The 18,593-nt window shown below is 37.0% G+C and overlaps 1 protein-coding gene across 4 annotated transcripts in view; it reads right to left on the bottom strand.

Annotated features, from left to right (window-relative positions):
- clip1a (CAP-GLY domain containing linker protein 1a) overlaps positions 1-15,928 on the bottom strand; it is a 47,747-nt gene extending 31,819 nt beyond the window's left edge. For 3 of the 4 annotated variants that reach the window (XM_079872689.1, XM_079872690.1, XM_079872691.1), the window contains exons 1-8: positions 15,788-15,927; positions 10,703-10,899; positions 8,812-9,311; positions 5,060-5,184; positions 4,763-4,979; positions 3,913-4,110; positions 1,907-2,010; positions 1,101-1,161 (exon numbers count right to left, since the gene is read on the bottom strand). In XM_079872689.1, coding sequence (XP_079728815.1) covers positions 1,101-1,161; positions 1,907-2,010; positions 3,913-4,110; positions 4,763-4,979; positions 5,060-5,184; positions 8,812-9,311; positions 10,703-10,793 — 1,296 coding nt within the window. In that variant the 5' untranslated portion in view covers positions 10,794-10,899; positions 15,788-15,927. Of the gene's footprint in view, positions 1-1,100; positions 1,162-1,906; positions 2,011-3,912; positions 4,111-4,762; positions 4,980-5,059; positions 5,185-8,811; positions 9,312-10,702; positions 10,900-15,787 lie in introns of all 4 variants that reach the window. The other variant, XM_079872692.1, reaches the window with a different exon arrangement.
- Positions 15,929-18,593: the final 2,665 nt, after the last annotated feature.

Here is an 18,593-nt window from a genome sequence, read left to right as displayed (position 1 = left end):
AACTAGAGAAATCTCTCATATTTCATCGAAAAGCTCTTAATTTGTGATCCAAGACGAACGAAAGTCTTACGGGTTTGGAACGACATGAGGGTGAGCAATTAATGACAGAATTGACATTTCTGGGTGAACCAACCCTTAAGAAGCATCAATTTAGACACCTAAATTTTAACAGGTACACTTTCATGACTGAAACCAACAAATTGTAGAATTTTGACAGTATTTGAAACATAGCGATGTGGCGTTAAATGTATGACTAAATGTTTAAATGCATGTATAAGTTAACTTGGGACAAAGCACTTTATCATCACAATACTCAAATTCAAGAACTTTCTCGTAATGGTAAAAGTGGACTCGTCTTAATGTGGCTCAAAATCCAAATCAGGGAATAGTTGATCAATCAAAACTAAGCAGCTACTCTCAGTCCTGTGGTGTCGTGGGCTCATTCTCACATGACACATACACTACTATTACTTTATGTTTTTGAAAGTCACCAAGGCTGCATTTACAGTATTTGATCAACAATACAGCAATTCAAATTACTAAAAAGAGTAAGTGTGAAATACTTACTATTTAAAATAACTTTTTTCTCTTTGAATCTATTTTAAAATGTAATTTATTCCTGATGTTAAAACTGAATTTTCAGCATCATTACTTCAGTCTTCAGTGTCACATGATCCTTCAGAAATTATTGTTATATGCTGATTTGCTGTTCAATTATATATAGTCAATTATTATTGATGCTCAATTATTAATAATGGTTCTTATCATTATCAATTAAGTGTCAATGTTTTTGACACTTAATATTTTTTGTGGAAACAGTGATAATTTTTTTTCAGGGATTAAAATTCTGAAGGATCATGTGACGAGGAGGAAATGGGGGGGGGGGGGGGGGACAATTTGAACAAGATATGTCACACTCTAGGGTTTCTGTTTTCAAATAAATACTATATAAATAATAGACATGAATACATTTCAAAATGTGAAAAAATATATCTGTTTTCCCACAGCACGCAAACCTGCAGCTTTGAAGTTTGTGTTCTCTGAATTCAGCCAAGAATCATCTAAGACATGTAGAGCAAAAATCATAAATCTTAAAATACCTCCAAATCTCCTTTGGTAATGCAAGCTTCCTCCACCCGAAATTGCAGGTCCTCCACCTTCCTGTTTGGGACAATAATTCTTTATCATTTTCAGCTTGTATTTCCATTTTAAGTTCTTACACAAGTTGTAAGATTTTTGTTTCATTGAAGGGCAAGAAAAAAAAAAAAAAAAGTAAACCAATATGAGGGACAATAATACAGAGCGCATATACAAACTATAACCGAAGTAAAAGGGACCAGATGTCAGTAATAGCCTTAAAATAACTTCTTGTATTGTCATAAAGTTACCAGAGATTGTGAATATAAGACCTTCTGTGGAGAACAATTAACAACAACAAACAAATAAATTAAAGGGATAGTTAACCCAAAAATGAACACATACGGTCATCATTTACAGTCATCAAATACAGTCCTTATTTACTCACCTTCATATCTTTAAAAAACAAAGGTCACCAAAACAGTTTGGTTGTCAAAATTCCTCAAAATATCGTTTGTCTTCCACAGAAGAAAGAAATTCATGAGGTAAATAAAAAATATATATATATTTTTGGGTGAACTATCCCTTTAAAGACCACTTGAAATTGCTAGCATTAAAAGGAGGGAGATTCTCATTCTATGCATTTTACTGGACAAAAATGCGCATATTCTCTTGCGGCATCAATATCAATGTTCTTTATCAATGAATATTGTGTCTATTTGCTCTAAGGCCATCTGTATGCAAACATATATAAAAATCCCCAAAATTCTAATTGATATAATGGGGTGTTCTGATTAGATCTTCATAAGTGGGTTGAATAATACTACACCTCTTCTCCTCCTCCAGCTGGTTGAGCAGTTCCACCTTCTGTCTGTCTGCAGCCTCCACAAGCGCTCGCAGCTGGTCCATTTTGGCATCAACCTCCAACACATACTACATGAACAATTCAAAACAACTACATTAATCTAATTTTATAACTTGCATACATTTTTTCTATAGCTGTAAAAAATAAAAATAAAAACGAACTGAACTGACTGACTAAATAAATAAATGGAACGTTATTGTGCAATTGTGCGTTTTACTGCGTATACTGGCCATGAAAGACGATAGATAGTAAAAATTAAAGTAGTCAATTTTTGGTTGATTAAAAGACAGACTTATATATGATCTATATAAATTGATCTCAAAACAATTACGCCTAAAAAAAAAAAAAAAAAAGAAAGCAAGTGTCAAGCGGAAGTAAAAAAAAAGGAAGCAAGACTTATTAAAACTCCAGGAGTGCCCGTTCTTCCCTTTTCATTTGTTTATAACAGTTTTGTCTAATAACAGAAAGCCAAAGGCTATGATACTTTTTTTCCACATACCATCAGCATTCAGCAAATACACATTCATTTAACTTAAATCAGTCTTTGAATATCTAATAAGCACTTAATTACACAAACTGCACAAAATCTGGCAAATTCAGTTAGATCTTCTGAATTGTGCATTAAAGCCTGCATAAAAACGTGTACTCTGTGCATGATGGTCCATCTGTGCGAAGGATTCAAGTCGTGTGAATTGTATGCAGAGAGAAGAGTTCTGCAGTCACTGGACATCCACAATCATTTCTAGGTTTCTAGGTTTCAAAGTATGCTAAACCAAATCCAGTTTGCCTCAATGTCATATTCATGTCATACTCACTGTCTGTATGTTAAATGGTGTTACTTGGTCTTTTGATTCCCAGTGTGCACAGATTTACCAGAGTGCACTGTTGGACTCATAGAAATGTATATGTAGATGCCACATCGAACCGCGCCAACACCGCCGTCTTGGAGGGTCAGCGTGTCGTCACTCACAGTAAGAATCAATGATGCCACAACATTGCACATTTTCAGGTTGTGAAACCACCGAGATTTAAATTCCCGGAGAAATGGGATAACCTTTTACAAGTGAGAATGTGTTGGTGTTTTTATATATGTATTAACTCAATATTACAGGTTTTTACTATGGTACTTTTTATTGTTTTTACTTTTACTGTGATAACTTTTCATCTTGTTAGCTGACGCCTTAGTCTTTTTGTATTGTGTTAGTTTAGAAGAATCATCTGCTGAAGTAAATTGCAGATATAGATATTCATACATGCGTCTAACTATGGTTGCAGACGTGCAGTCAACTTGCTCTTGAATGTTCACAGACTGGCTTTGACCGTTCCAATATGGCGGACGGCTTACGTATCGCGGCCCACAGAAACAGCCGCTAATGAGGCATCTATGTATAGATACATCTACACATCCACTGCATTAAGACTGTGCCTTAAAAACTAGTTTGATTAAACAGCATTTAACCAAGTAATTAGTCTCACTTTTCAGATTAAAATTAGCCCAACCTATGTTTTTATACAAGTGACTTCAAGTTATGACCAGTCTTGAAGAAATAAGTTGGATGACTCAGTTGTAAGACCAGTCTAAGCAGTTTCTGCACCCAGCCATTGGTTACAATGTTTACTTCTGTTTTATTCATGCTTATTCAAAATTTAGATTTTTGTTTGTTTGTTTGTTTGAAATGTCACATTTACATTTTCACATTTCAAAATGGAAATAGCAATTTTGGAAACAGCACTGGAGGCCTGAGATGGAATGCGTAATAAAATAGCTAGTTCTAATAGAAGAGTGTTTTAAAGGACAAAAACTATTAAATAAAACACATAAAAATGACATTGACAAGCTGCTCTGCCTTGTGGCTGCTTTACTATCTCAGGTTTGCATTATTTTCCACAACTCAATGGTCCGTCATCAATTATTTAATAAATTGATCAATATACAAATAAATAAAAAAGAAGAAATCACTGGGTCTAACCTGCTCCTGGCCTTCTCTCAGTAACGTAAGCTCCTGCTCCACTTCGCCCACATGGCTGGTTGCCTTGGCAACCTCAGCTCTCTCCAGGTCACGTTCTGCCATGAGTTGCTCGATGTGTTGCTGTTTCTCCTTCAGGGCCTCCTGTAGTGCCGTAGTGCCAGAGATCTTCCTCGCATACCTTGTGGACGTCTCTGTCAACTTCAGAGAGAAATCCAATCAAGATCTTGAAAACTACATCAGATACTGTATTGCCTACATTTACTTGTATCATATTATCTCAGTAATGCGGTAACATCATGTCCATTGTTCAGGCATGACCTTCATTTACGACAGTAAATGGACTAAAAATGGAAAAGGTTTTCCTTTGTGTTTTTCATGTACATACAACAAAATGATCCCTGTTCATGCGGATCCGAGAAAACTAAAAACGCTGTATTCTGCTTGCTAAAAAGCAAGCCATTCGTATGTTGGTTTCCCTGTAATGCTGCACACTAAAATAGTGAGATTGTTCAATGAATGCATTTTATAACAAATCTCATTTGGGTATAAAGCAAGCCATTCGTACGTTGGTTTCCCTAAAAATAATGAGATTGTTCAATGAATTTGATATCAAAACTTTGCTTTATTTGTTTAGGCGACTTGAATTGTCAACTGGCTCAATCGATTGAGTTTGTCAAACAATAAAATAAAAAAAATAGATGGCAAAACCCATTTTGGGAAATTATTTTTCAATTCCATTTTGGTGCTGTTAGTATCCCAAAAATTACACAGCTTTAGCATGCTTAACAGGGCTTAACCTATATATGTAACCAAAAATAGGTTTGCATGTAAGGTGGCATTTGTAACTCACCAGTCCTGTACGACTTGGCTTGCAACTAGCAGAAGAGGCCACAGAGCTCATGGAGCTGATGGAGGAGGCACTAGGGCTGCGTTTCAATGCTCCTGGTGTGGTCGCCGTCTTCCTCACCGTGGTCTTTGCCTTCGCTGGGGTAGTGGAGGGAAAGCCTATACGGGTCACCTTGTGCACTGGTGCAAAGAGGCCATACTTGGGCTGACACTGGAAATACCTGATGACACACAAACTAAATCACACTAATGTTCTTTCAATACAATCTACCTTTGCTAATGTAAGAACAGGACACAGTACCTGGTTCCAGCCACAGCACCATCGTTCTTTCCCAAGGGCTCATCCAGCTCAACTCCACACCACTCACCCTTGGCAAAATCGGTTTCGCCTAAGAAACGCACTACGCCGGCTTTCGAGCCAGCAACCTAAAATATGTGAAGGAAAAAAGAACTTAACATACACAGGATTCCTAAACAGTGCTTATGGAATATTTATAACAGCAGCTTCACTTTATTTCATAAACAGGTCTACTACATTAACAAACAAAGATTTAATCTATACTTTTATTCACATATTAACATTCATCAACTCACACATCAGTTGTGGTAAACAGAAGCTCAAGCATGTTCTCTTGATGTGGAACCAATGAGGTTCATTCTCGTGTTACGCATCACTTTTGAGCTTTAGCAAGAACCAATGAGGTATGTTCTCGCGTTTGGTTGAGCTGTGTATGTTCGCTGATCAAAGTTTAAAGGTGAATAAAAGCCTGAATTAAATCGGTTCATCATATAAAGCGATCGAGTCTCTTCATTTTTTTGACTAAACCGCTCAATTCAGATATTATTTTTACCAACTCTTTATGAACTTTTTGAAGCGTAAAAAAGTGGTAGTTGCGTAGCTGTTAATTGAGGGACAGAAAGCTCTCAGATTTCATCAAAAGATCTTTTGTATTCTGAAGATGAACGAAAGTCTTACGAGTTTGGAACGACATGAAGGAGAGTAAATGATGACAGAATTTTCATTTTTGGGTGAACTATCAACTTTAAGTGGATATAACATGGTGCTCATCTTGAGTTGTAAATCATAACGAACCTCACAAATGTGGACGGCGAAGACCAGCCGGCCGCCGCACAAATGTCTTCAATTGGTACACCACTGGACTATGCCCATGAAGAGGCCATACCCCTTGTGGAATGTGCCCTGACGCCTATGGAGCATTGAAGGCCCATTGAGGCGTAGGCCAAAGAGATAGCATCTACTATCCAATGTGACAATCTTTGCTTCGTGACCGGGAGCCATTTGGTGCGGCCGCCAAAGCAATCAAAGAGCTGTTCCGACTACCTGAACGGGGCAGAATGCTCTATATATAAACTCTGAGAGCCCTGACGGGGCAGAGTAGACTTAATTCTCTATCGTCTTCCGACAAAGTCTCGTCTTGCCATGTCTTGGTTTGAGGACGACTTTGGAGTCGTTGGGCCCAAACTCAAGGCAGGAAGCATTCATGGAGAGCACTTGCAAATCTCCCACTCGCTTGACCGATGCTAGGGCTAGCAGGAGTGCAGTCTTGAGCGAAAGTGGCTTTAAGTCAGCCGACTGAAGCGGCTCGAAAGGGGGTCCCCTAAGGGCCCTGAGGACCGTGGATATGTCCCATTAGGGTATAGAGGGAGGACGAGGCGGGTTCAGCCTCCTGGCCCCCTTGAGGACATGTACAACCAGGTCGTTCCTTCCTAAGGATTGGCTGGCCACAGGAGCATGGAAGACTGCTATGGCCGCCACGCATACTTTGAGTGTGGAGGGGGTACGACCCGCGTCCAGTAGCTCTTGTAGAAATTAAAGTACCAGTGGTACTTCACATGAGTAGGGGGGGTCTAGGTGCCGAGCTAAGCACCAGCTGGTGAACACTGACCACTTGAGGGCATAGAGGTGTCTCGTGGATGGAGCTCTAGCCTCAGCGATAGTGCTTAGGACTCCTTCCGGGATGTCCCCGGGTACCCGTTGAGGGGCCAAACATGGCCCCAAAATTTCATGCCCTCAAGTCGGGGCAGGGGTGCCAGATCGTCCTGTTAGCCTGAGTAAGGAGGTCCTTCCTTAGCGGTATAAGCCAAGGAGCAGCTGCATCAACTCGGGGAACCATGTCTGGGTCCGCCAGAGAGGGGGTATTAGGAGGACTGCACATTTGTTCTCCCTGATCCGTTCAATGACCTGAGGGAGCATCGAAACCGGAGGAAATGCATAAAGAGGGCGACTGGGTCATTCGTGGGCCAGCACATCTCTGTTCTTTGCAAAGAATGTTGGGCAGTGAGAGTTGTCTTCTGAGGCCCCCTCTCCTAATGCCTCAGAAAATCCGATCTGCCTGTTTACATGACAGTCGCATTGGCACATATCTGATTTATATCTGATTTATTTCCACATATGAACGAGGCCTGAAACCAATCTCAAAATATCCGAATGCATTTGTTTTTTCCTGTTTACATGGTCATAGAACACATCCGATCTGTATCACACATGAGCAAAAAATCGGAATTGGGTCACATTTCACTGACAGTGTAAACGAGGCCTATGTGAGGTAATTCTTTAAGCATCTGAAAACTCTTGAAGAAAAATTGTCTTATTATTTTCCCTCAACTTCATCCGAAGCTTTTGACTGGGTGCGAGACCCATTTAGCTCAGCTGCAATGGACAACGCAAATAGACTGTCATTGCAGCAACAAGAGCAACTTGTCGAAATGAGACAGGACCGTGGTTTAAAAATTTCATTCAGTGACCTGTCTTTGGACAGCTTCTGGTTGACTGCGGCCAAAGAGTATCCAGTCATCGCAGACAGTGCAATCTCAGTCTTGCTATCATTTTCCATAACTTACCTATGTGAGCTCAGCTTTTCTAGTCTGACTTACATTAAGAACAAAAACAGAAAGATTAAGAGCAGTTGACCAAGAGCTCCATGTGTCGTTGTCATCAATTCCAGCCAGGATATCATATTTGTGTTCATCAAAACAAGCTCAAGTTTCACATTAAATGTGAGTACAGTCTACTTTAAATATTAAATGCCGTTTTAACATGCCATTTGAACCATTACAATGCACGTTTGTGCAATTTTGTTATATTTTAGTGCTTAATGTGATAGTGATGTGCTGTTGGATTTTTTAAATATCAAAAATGTGCCGTGACAGAAAAAAGGTCGGGAAACACTGGTGTAGAGCCCTTCAGTTTGAAGCTGCATTGAAACTGCAATTTGGACCTTCAAACCGTTGATCTTCATTGAAGTCCACTATATGGAGAACAATCCTGGAATGTTTTCCTAAAACCTCAATTTCCTTTCAACTGAAGAAAGAAAGACAAACATCTTGGATGTCGTTGGGGTGAGTAAATTATCAGGAAATCTCAATTCTACTCCTTTAAATAAGGTTGTGTGTCCACCAAAGCTTTTTTAGCCAGCTGAAAACGCTAGGCGCTCTGCTGAAAACGCCTAGCTGTGGGCGCTTGAGAGCGTTTTGGCAGGGCAGCATTTTTTTCAGTTGAGATGCTTTGCTTGTTGTGATACAGAATATTCACACATATTTTGTTTCTGTGTTGATTCTATATTAAAATGTCGATACAATGTAACGTATTTTCTCTGGCTCGTTTTAAATTATTTTGTTCCGTTATTATGCTTGTTGTTGTCATCTGTTGACGTTTTCATTACATCAAAAGTGACAGTAATGAGCGCTGCGTTTTACCCAAAGTTGAATATTCTTCGTCTCTCGGCGACCTATAAAAAATGCTCAGCGCCTCATTATGCTCATGGCGTTTTAAAAACGCGGCTCTCCCATTGAAAAGAATTGGAAAAAATACGCCAGCCGCGTGAAAAAAACGCTTTGGCCTAAGGGTAGTTTTCAGAACTTGGCATGTCCGCTTACATTCCTCATTCCAAATACATGCAATCAGTGTAATACCCAACAATTTACAGTCACTATTATGGAGAAGCCAATAATGCTTTGACTGAGTCGGACCATCTTGAGAACCTTGAATTATCTTAACTTGACACACAATAATGCTCATCACAACACACTCACCAGAACTCGATCATTGATCTTCAGCTCCCGATCACCTTTCTTGACCGAACCAGACTCCGACAGATTTGACACCGATTCACTTTTGGACCGCACCAGATCTGAGGTAGGTGCAGCTGTTTTAGTGGGTGAGGCTGGTTTCTTGGCTGAAGCAGATACTGATGCATTAGAGGGAGTGGGTGACCCGGCACGAGACGGAGGGGCCGTCGTTGTGTCATCCGCCTCACCTTCAGTGCGTGAAAGCTTCGAGGGACGTGTGAAAATACCCTTTAATGCTTCACACTCAAAATAGCGCACACCAGACACCGAACCATCATTTTTCCCAATTGGCTCATCAAGCACAATGCCAGCCCATTGGCCCGGAGCAAACTGAGTCTCTCCTAAAAACTGAACGACGCCTGGTTTGTTGCCATTAACCCAGACACGATCCCCGATCTTGTATTGCTCGCCTGCATCTTGGGCTTCGGCTGAGGATTTGTCATTTTGAGTTGGTTTGGAAGCACCTGTTCCAAAGGAAGAAAATAAATAGGCTTTGTTAAGAATACAGCATGCAGTATTGTACACTGTGCATGCTATACACAATGATTTTTATCAAATTTGTATTCATTTGATAAATAACTATCGTCATATCATATACATACAAGCTGTATCCGAAATCGCATACTTCCTTACTCTATAGTAGGTGAAAAAATGTATGTGACAAGAGTAGTATGTCTGAATTTACAGTACTCATAAAAGAGAAGGGAAAAAGTGTGCAGACAATTTACTACTTCCGGAGACATTCTGAAGTGGGCATACTATCCCATGAGACCACGGGAGAATGTATGAATGACAGTGAAGCGACACAACTGATGCTGGTCACATGATAATGACAGCATGGCAAATGTAGTGCGTCCAGATTTGTAGTAGTAGTAGTAGTAGTAGTAGTAGTAGTAGTACTTTATTGATACCAGTTGGGAAATTAAAGAAGAATTACATTCTTACTATATAGAAGGTCCTTTATTTGTGGTCACAAAAGTAATTACGTATTCAAAATAAGCACCTACTCAAGAAATTGTGATTTTGGATGCAGCCACAAAAATTTAAAGGTCTTCGCAACAACTGGTCAAAATAAAAGTCTTGTTTAACTTAAGGAAATTGTGACAGAAATTATCCTTATATATATATATATATATATATATATATATATATAAAGATTAAATTGTGAATGTTTCATGCCAACATTCGATTACCACCGTTTTTGATAATGCATTTGTATTAAATTATAAATCCGGAAAAACAGACAACAAAGAATGTCAGAAAAAATAAAACATTTCACAGGGCCCTATTATTGTAAAAAGAAAAATGCTTTTTGATTATTAAAATTTAATTAAACCATTAAATTAGAATCCATAAAAGTTCAAATGGGGGAAAATTTTATCCAATTTAGGGGAAAAAAAAATGCCTAAACGTTTAACATGTTTACTCAGATAGCCCTTTAAACACTTGAGCCTTAATTTTATTTGAAAGACTTTGTTACATTAAATTTAAAATTACACCAATATGCAAGTAAAGTGAACCTTAAACATTATAAACAAACTGGACGACGGACTAAATGCAAGAGGCATTGCCTGTTCTTGTTGATGCTTTTCTTATGATCTTTCTGTAAATAACCACAGCATATGGCATACGCAACTCACTGCACTTTGGAGTAATGACATTTACATGTGTTAATTTAGCAGATGCTTTTATTCCCATTCTTTTTCCAATTCTAAGTATTATATAGTATGCAGAATATTCCATTCCTAATCCAAACATAGTCATTCACTACTAGGCTGGCTACATTCGAAAGTTCGCAATAATTTTATTTATTTTGTATAAAATTGTATACATGATAAAATGGGATGGCCCTTACCAGCAGAAGGAGTCGTCTTCGCGACGCCCGCATTGGCTGGTCTACCAATTTTGCTGGGCGCTTTGAGTCCACTGGGTTTTGATGTGCTCATTGTAGTTCTGAAATTTCCGTCTGTCTAAACTTGGACTTTTCCTCTCCAACAAACATTGAAAATTAAATAAAAAATAATTGAGGAAGAAAGGGGTGCAGCAATGTCTCTGGAAAGAAAGAAAAGAGAAACATATCAGCCTGTTTTAACAGTCTTGCTTTTTGCCATTTCAGAAACTGTGTGTTCATGCAACACATTTTGTTCCATTGGTATGTTGGTATAGTTGAAAGTGTAAAGCCTATTTCACACTGCACACATAAGCAATATGTAACAGAAGGCTTCCGTTTTTGTTATTGCTGTGTAACAGAGCTGTTACTCTATACAGATTTGTTACAGCGAGTATTTCTTTCAAATGAAGGCCATTATATCTATAAATGTCGGGCTGGGTATCCATTCAGATGTTCCGATTCGACTCAATGAATATAGATTTAATCCAAATCCTATATTTATAAAAAAAAGAACAGTGAACATAAGTTTACAAATGGTTAATTAATAAAAAGAAATTAAGAGCCACAAACCTGTATATTAAACTTTATTTTAAGTACACTTGGGTCCATTAAAACAGAACCCAACTCTATATTTCAAATGCATACAATGAATAGACAGGATTTTGATGCAAGATCAAAAATTTATGCTGAAAATTGGACAAGTCAGAACAGTCGCATGCCTTGATCAAACAGGATCAGGTTATTTTATGTTTAAGATACAACCAACGTAAAATCTCTCTGCATTCGCTGTAACATGGAGACCGCAAGCCTATGAACAGTGTAGGAAAACGAATACTGGCTTTTGGGTGATAGATAAATAAATATGGGAAAAAATCGATTCATGGCCTTTGAGAATCAATTTTGAATCGACCACATTTTTAAAAAACGATTATTCGAAAAATCGTTTTTTTTGCCCAGCCCTAATAAAAAGGTTATCAGGAATTACCCATTAAAAACAAAATGGTCTTTGGTCACTTTTTGTATATAATATTCCCAATTTAAATAAGTCTGTTTTTCATGCTGCAACGGCCATGTTCAAAGTTTCGGGAGTGACAAACATTTAAATGCAGGAGTAAATCTGCTAAATTATTACAAATATCATGCACGTATATTACTCATATCATGAAATAAGATTTGTTATCCCACCCCTATCCCAAGCTGTTCAGAATTGTGAAAGGTTAGCAAATGTTAACGTGATTGATAATAATGTGATTGTTGCAAACATCTCAGTAATTATGTAATTATTATTACATATTTAATTAATTTATAAAACAATAAATTCTGTAAATTCTGTCATATTGTTCAGTTCATTTTACTGTTTTAGTTTTTCGCCGTGGAATCGATTCAGTGTTTGTATTGAGGTATTTTAGTCAGGTATTGTATCGTAATCATAATTTTGGTATCGTAACAACACTAGTACGATGATTATACAGGTCACATTTTCATGTAAAGCAGTTATTTTTTTCACGTTATGAAAACGTCAGCAAATTTAAAAGCACTTGTTAAGTGAAGGTCATATTCCCTATTCACATCTTGCACTTAAATGTATTTTCATTATCAAAGTGATTCCAGGATAACTGCGAGCTTTCAAAGCCATAGGCTAGTTTCACTTTAGTTCTTTGTTTCAGTCGCATGACTTTTTCCACTCGTCCACCATATTTATCACCATCAAAGCGGCAAAGTAATGGATTACAGTTATTGTAAAGTAATTGGATTTGATCCGTAACAAGTACCAGAAATGACTTTTTCTCAGATCTCTAACATTCACAGACAAGCATTTAATCCTAATCCATCTAATCCATTTACTGGCAAAAGTCCACCTGTGTGATTATTAGACTCTCGCTGGTATAAGATGGATTGTGGATCTGTAAAAATGTTTTCTGGGGCCTATGATCTCTGTTTACGTGTTTTTGTATTCAGCACCACCTTTTTTCTTTTTTTTTTTGCTCCACTGTTGGTCATAAACAAAGGCAGATGAGAGGCACAAATGAAACCCAAAAAAGGTTTTCATTCAAACAAAGACAAATGTTGCACTTTGTTTAACTACTTCAACTGACTATGTTTGTTAAGAAAGGTGCGGGAATGGAAAAAGAACAGGTTTCAGATTTATCAAAGGCTCTCAATCAGTAAACAGGTGCGAGTCCAAACCACTACTGTACATTTTAGCAATATAACAAGACAGTAGTTCAGAAAAATATTCTCAATTCGGGACTCACACCGTGAACATCTCGGTATCTGGCATGAAAAATTGCCTCATATTTTGGTGAGCAGATAATATAAATTTTTTTTTTTTTGTACCCTAACTCTGACACTTTAACACTGGGTTTTAAAATACAATATTCACTAACATTACCGATTAAACTGCACCGAGACTATTGGATGAGAACATAAATTTAACTGAATTGAGATGATACACTAACTTTGCAAGATCAACACTGTTACGAACTGAATTGATATGCTGAATAATAACTCCATATCCTTCTGTAGAGCTGCTTATAGCTGAATTCAACTTTTTCCATAACTGATTAACTTTGCAACATTAACACTGTAATTGAGCTGAATTGAAAGAACATTGAACTAAATTGAGCTGAATAATGACAATCCTCTATAGAGCTGCTTTACAGCTAAAATTGAATTTGTTGCATAATTGATTAATTTTACAACATTAATATTGTTATTTTCCTGTTTTGTACTGTGAAGTTGCTTTGAAACAATCTGTATTGTATAAAGTGCTATATAAATAAATGTGACTCTACACTGTTTATTGTGCGCTGTATGCAGAGACTCAAACTCAAGGAGATACGAGAAATAATGGGTTGTTCAGTGCACTTCAAAAACAGAGGCTTGCTTTACTTATCGAGATCGAGATGAAGCAATACCAAATTTCTCCACCGATACTGATAGCCGATTCCCGATAGTTTGATTTTTTCCAACTAATGCTGTAAACTGGGATTCCTCTCATTTGGTTTTGAACGCTTATATCTTCAATATGTGAATTTTGTCATTACTTTGGAGCACACTAACTTATAGATAACAGTAAGGCTAAAATATGCATACAAAAGGCCAAAAAACTTCCATTTTGATTTCATGGGGACTTTAAGTACAAGTTAAAAATGTATTTGCATAACACATTTAAAAACAGCCATAGTTGACCAAATTGCTTAATGTCAGGATGCACAAACAAATAAACAAAACAAACACAGTAGAGAATGTCACAGTATCAAAACTCAACTCAAAATGAAAGCTAAGGAATACAGGTGAGTCTTAAGCAACGACTTGAAAATGTCAGCAGTCCGAGCTGTTCTTATATGAACCAGTAGACTATTCCAGAGGTTAGGAGAAGCCACTGAGAAGGATCGGTCCCCTAACCTGGATCTTGCAACATCGAGAAGCATAAGAAGGTTTTGCCAACCCATTTAAAATCTTCAAAACAAGTAATAAAATCTTAAAATCAATCCTGAAGCGTACAGGACGCCAGAGGAGCGAGGCTAAAACTGGGTTAATGTGCTCACGCTTTTTAGTCCCAGTTAGGAGCCGAGCTGCTGCATTCTGGACTAACTGTAAGCGAAGAAGAGATGACTGATCCAATCCAACATATAAAGAGTTACAGTAGTCTAGTCTAGACGTAAGAAAAGCATGAATTACTCATTCAAAATCCTTGCGTGCCAGGTAGGGCTTGACTTCAGCCAACAGTCTCAGCTTGCTTTTACAAAAGAACTAATTTGATTTTTAAAATTTAAAAGCACTGTCAAAAATCACACCGAGATTCTTGGTAAATGGACAAATATGCGATCCTAAAGAACCAAGAGCATCTACACAGGACTACCAAACACAACAACCTCAGACTTATTTTCATTAAGACAGAGAAAGTTCTGATCCAACCATATTTTTAAAGCAATGGCTGAATTGAGTCTTTGTCATTTTGTTTTGATGGGCAAATAGATTTGTACATCATCCGCATAACAATGGAAGGAAATATTTTGCTTTTTGAAAATGATTAAACTCAACCATATTACCAAACAATATCCCACCTCAACAGCAGCACAAGTGTTTTGCACATCACGAGAACTGTATTACTATTATTTCTTAAAGCCAAATAGTTAAACTTTTAAAAAACCTACAAACTTATATAAAAGACAATAGACAACTCGGAATTCAAATGTGACTCTCTCACTATCTGGCTCTTCAATCAAAACAAGCAAACACTGGACGCTGAAAACAACGACAAACAAGACAAACAGTTCCCAACTTCAGTCTTATACATGTTGACATGCTGCACAGTTTACAAAATTCCATAAAAAAACTATAATTGATTTATAAAATCTAGTGCTGCATGTAATCATTCAGGCGCCACATCTGGGGCTTCACAACAGTCTGAGCCGATTTACGCCAGAGCTTGACAAGTTACCAAATCTGCTTTAGGATTTCAACCAAAACAACGACCCAATATGAAGAACAGAATATCATTTACAAAACCTGAAAATAAACTATTGCTTGTTTGACGACGAATACTTAAAATTTCCCACCGTAAAGCCCAAAAGAGTAGCTTTAATGAGACAGTTTTCCATGATAATTTAAAAAAATTACAATTTTTAGAGCAACCATCTAAACACACAGATTAACATGATATATTTTGGCGTCGTATGACTTTCCCCCCGTCAAGTAACTTACACGCAAGTTTCAATACGCAATGAACATGGAGAAAGTTCACTAGTCCTTATGACGACTTTCCGCAATGTCACATCTTGACTAATCGGACCGAAATAGAGAACCGCGTTCACTAACACCGCAGTGCTAGCCAGCGCTCATCCACGATCAACGCGTTTTAACAACAGGTTCTGTTTACAACGAACAGCTGATAGCAAACAAGGATACTGTTACGGAGGGCCGAGGAGCAACCTGTATTAGATGGGAAATTCTGACTTAGCAACTTCCGATGGAAAATGCGCTCTCCTCGAGACCCACGACACCCACTGAACAAGCACTTAACCCAGGAATCGCGTTACTCACCTGCTGTTTCCCGGCTGCGTGGCGCTATCAAAAATCAATCGCGCTGAATTCTCTTCAATCTACTTAGCTTGACGCCTGCGTTGGTTAAGGATTTAACCTGGAGCGTTCAAGCACCCACTTCAGCAGTGACACGAGTAGCGTAATGACGTATCTCTCTAGGCCCCGCCCACTCGCGGCCAACGGGAGGCGGGCTAAGCAAATGCGGTCATTCGGCGGTAGGATTAAACACGCGGAAGATGAAGTATTAGCTATGGCAAGCCGTTTTAGCTTGAATTCAATTGCAGAGCTCTTTAATTCAATTACAGAGCTCTGAAATTATACATATCTTTAATTCGTTTTTTTACTAGTAAAAATTCAATTAGAGAGCTCCGTAATTAAAAATGAATGGAAGTCAATGGAGACATGACAAGTAAAAATTCATTTGTAGAGCTCTCTAATTGGAATTGTTACTAGTAAGAATTGAATTAGAGAGCTCTGTAAATGTAATTCTTACTAGTAATAATTGAATTAGAGAGCTCTCTAATTGTAATTTTTACTAGTATTGAATTAGAAAGCTCTCTAATTGTAATTGCTACTAGTAAGAATTTAATTGTAGAGCTCTCAAATTTAATTCTTACTAGTAAAAATGCAATTACGACGAGTAACGCTGGGTACAATTTAAGCTAAAACGGCTTGCCATAATTAGCAACATTGTACATATGCTGTTCAAAAGCAGTGTATATACCGGTTCGGGCTGTTTGGGGTCTCAGAGACCCCAGGCAACAAAATGTAATTTTGTAACAATATATATATTTTAAACAAATGTAATTTTACTCATTAATGTTTTTACTCTACATTTGGACATTTTTACTCCACAAAATGTTAAAAAAAAGAAAAGAAAAACTCTCCAAAAAGAAAAAAATTTTTTATAAAAAATACCCACATTTCTAACTTTCATTCATGGGGATAACATGGATAATTTGACATGGTTTAGTGTAAGATTTTTGGCCAAATCTTGGAAAATGCAGTTTTAAAAGTAAAAAAAAAAAAAAAATAGCTTTAACCTGGCTGCAGAGCTCTAAAAGTACTAAAAGTTTCAAACTAAAAGACATCATTTCACAAGTTTTTCCAGTTAGAAGATTCATATAATGAAATCACAATTATAACAATAAAAGTTACTTTTTGTCAAAGTTTGGCAAGTTTTTGTACTGAAAAAAATCAGTTTTTCAATAATGTTACATTATGTTACAAAGAGAAAAGTTGGAGTTTTTAGAGTTTATCATTTATTTCAAACATCTGTTTTTCATATAATTCTACAAATTTAAAGTGTGCCACTTCATTTCTGTCTATGTGTGTTCTGTGTTGTTTCTGATTTTGAGGATGAATTTTGTCCATTGATCAAATTCATTTGATTCTAATCATAATATAACATTACTGAAAACCAGATTTTTTTTTTTCAGTACAAAAAGTGCCTAAACTTTGACAAAAAGTAACTTTTATTATTATAATTGTGATTTCATTATATGTATATATGAATACAACTGGAAAAACTTGTGAAAAGATGTCTTTCAGTTAGTCAAAAAGCAAATAGCAAATAGTGGTGCTCTGCAGCCATCTACTGGTTAAAGTGATCATTTGTTACTTTTAAAACAGCATTTTCCAAAAGATGGGCAAAAATCTTACACTAAACCATGTCAAATGATCCATGTTATCCCCATGAATGAAAGTCAGAAATGTGGGTCAAAAAGACCCTGAGCAGCGCACAATGGTTAAGGCAAATGGATTTGTTGTTTGTTGTGTTTTCATATTCAAGAGATTATAAGCTAGATGCAGTTTTTTTTGGGTCTGCATCAAATGTTCTTCGACTTTTATACATAATAAATTTGTTTATGAATAAAGATTGATCTGTTGAAAGCAGTTATTTTGAGATAAATGCCAAATGTTCTCCTCCTATTCATATTTTACATTGAAGGGGTGCATACAACATATTTGCCCACCGGCAAATATAGTTGCCGCACATTCAAATATGATTTTCAAGAAAGAAAAAAAAAAACCTGGGGAAAATAAATGCAGAACATGTTCACACAGGACACTATTAACAGGATTATATGCATGAACCATTCAGAAAAATGTGGGCACAAATGGGTTAAAATTTTAGTTGGCCCAATTTTGTATTTTTGTAATTTTATTTATTTATTTATTTTCTGTATTTTTTAGATTTAGTTATTTTATATAAACTAAAATGAGAAACGTTGCCTTGGCAAATGTAGCTGAAATAAAATTCATTTAACTTTGTATTTTATCTCAATAAATTAAATGTTTACGGTTTACTGGTCTCTATAGGCTACTGGAAAAGCAGTCATACTTGTATTTTCAGTGCTTTATACAATATAGTAAATAGGCCATCAGTGTGAGTTTCTCAAAATTCAATTAGCTAAAACTCAGAGGATATTGACAGTGAATTCAATTTCTTAGGAAAAGCAGTTTTACAAACATTCTATAAATCATAAACATCTTTAAAACATTTTCTAACTATTTCTCTAACGTCTGAAAGGAACATTATTGCAGATGAGCGAACACTTGCAGATGTAAATGCAGACATCAAGAAGTCTCTGTGATGTTGCCTATTCGTGTGCTATGCGGGAAAAGTCATTGGAATCTGAAAACAGGATAACATTAGAAGTGATCAAAAATATAAGTAGGCCTATGAACAATTTGTCGGTGGCCTAAGCAAGCAAGAGCAGATGCTCTAATAAAGATGGATACAGCATTTTGTTCCACAAGGTGGCGATATGGCACTCTCTCAATGTAAATCGCCTTTGTCAAA

The sequence above is a fragment of the Squalius cephalus genome (assembly GCF_949319135.1).
Source record: "Squalius cephalus genome assembly, chromosome: 5".
NCBI classification, from domain to species: Eukaryota; Metazoa; Chordata; class Actinopteri; order Cypriniformes; family Leuciscidae; genus Squalius; species Squalius cephalus.
This window is presented reverse-complemented; position numbering and strand designations above follow the sequence as displayed.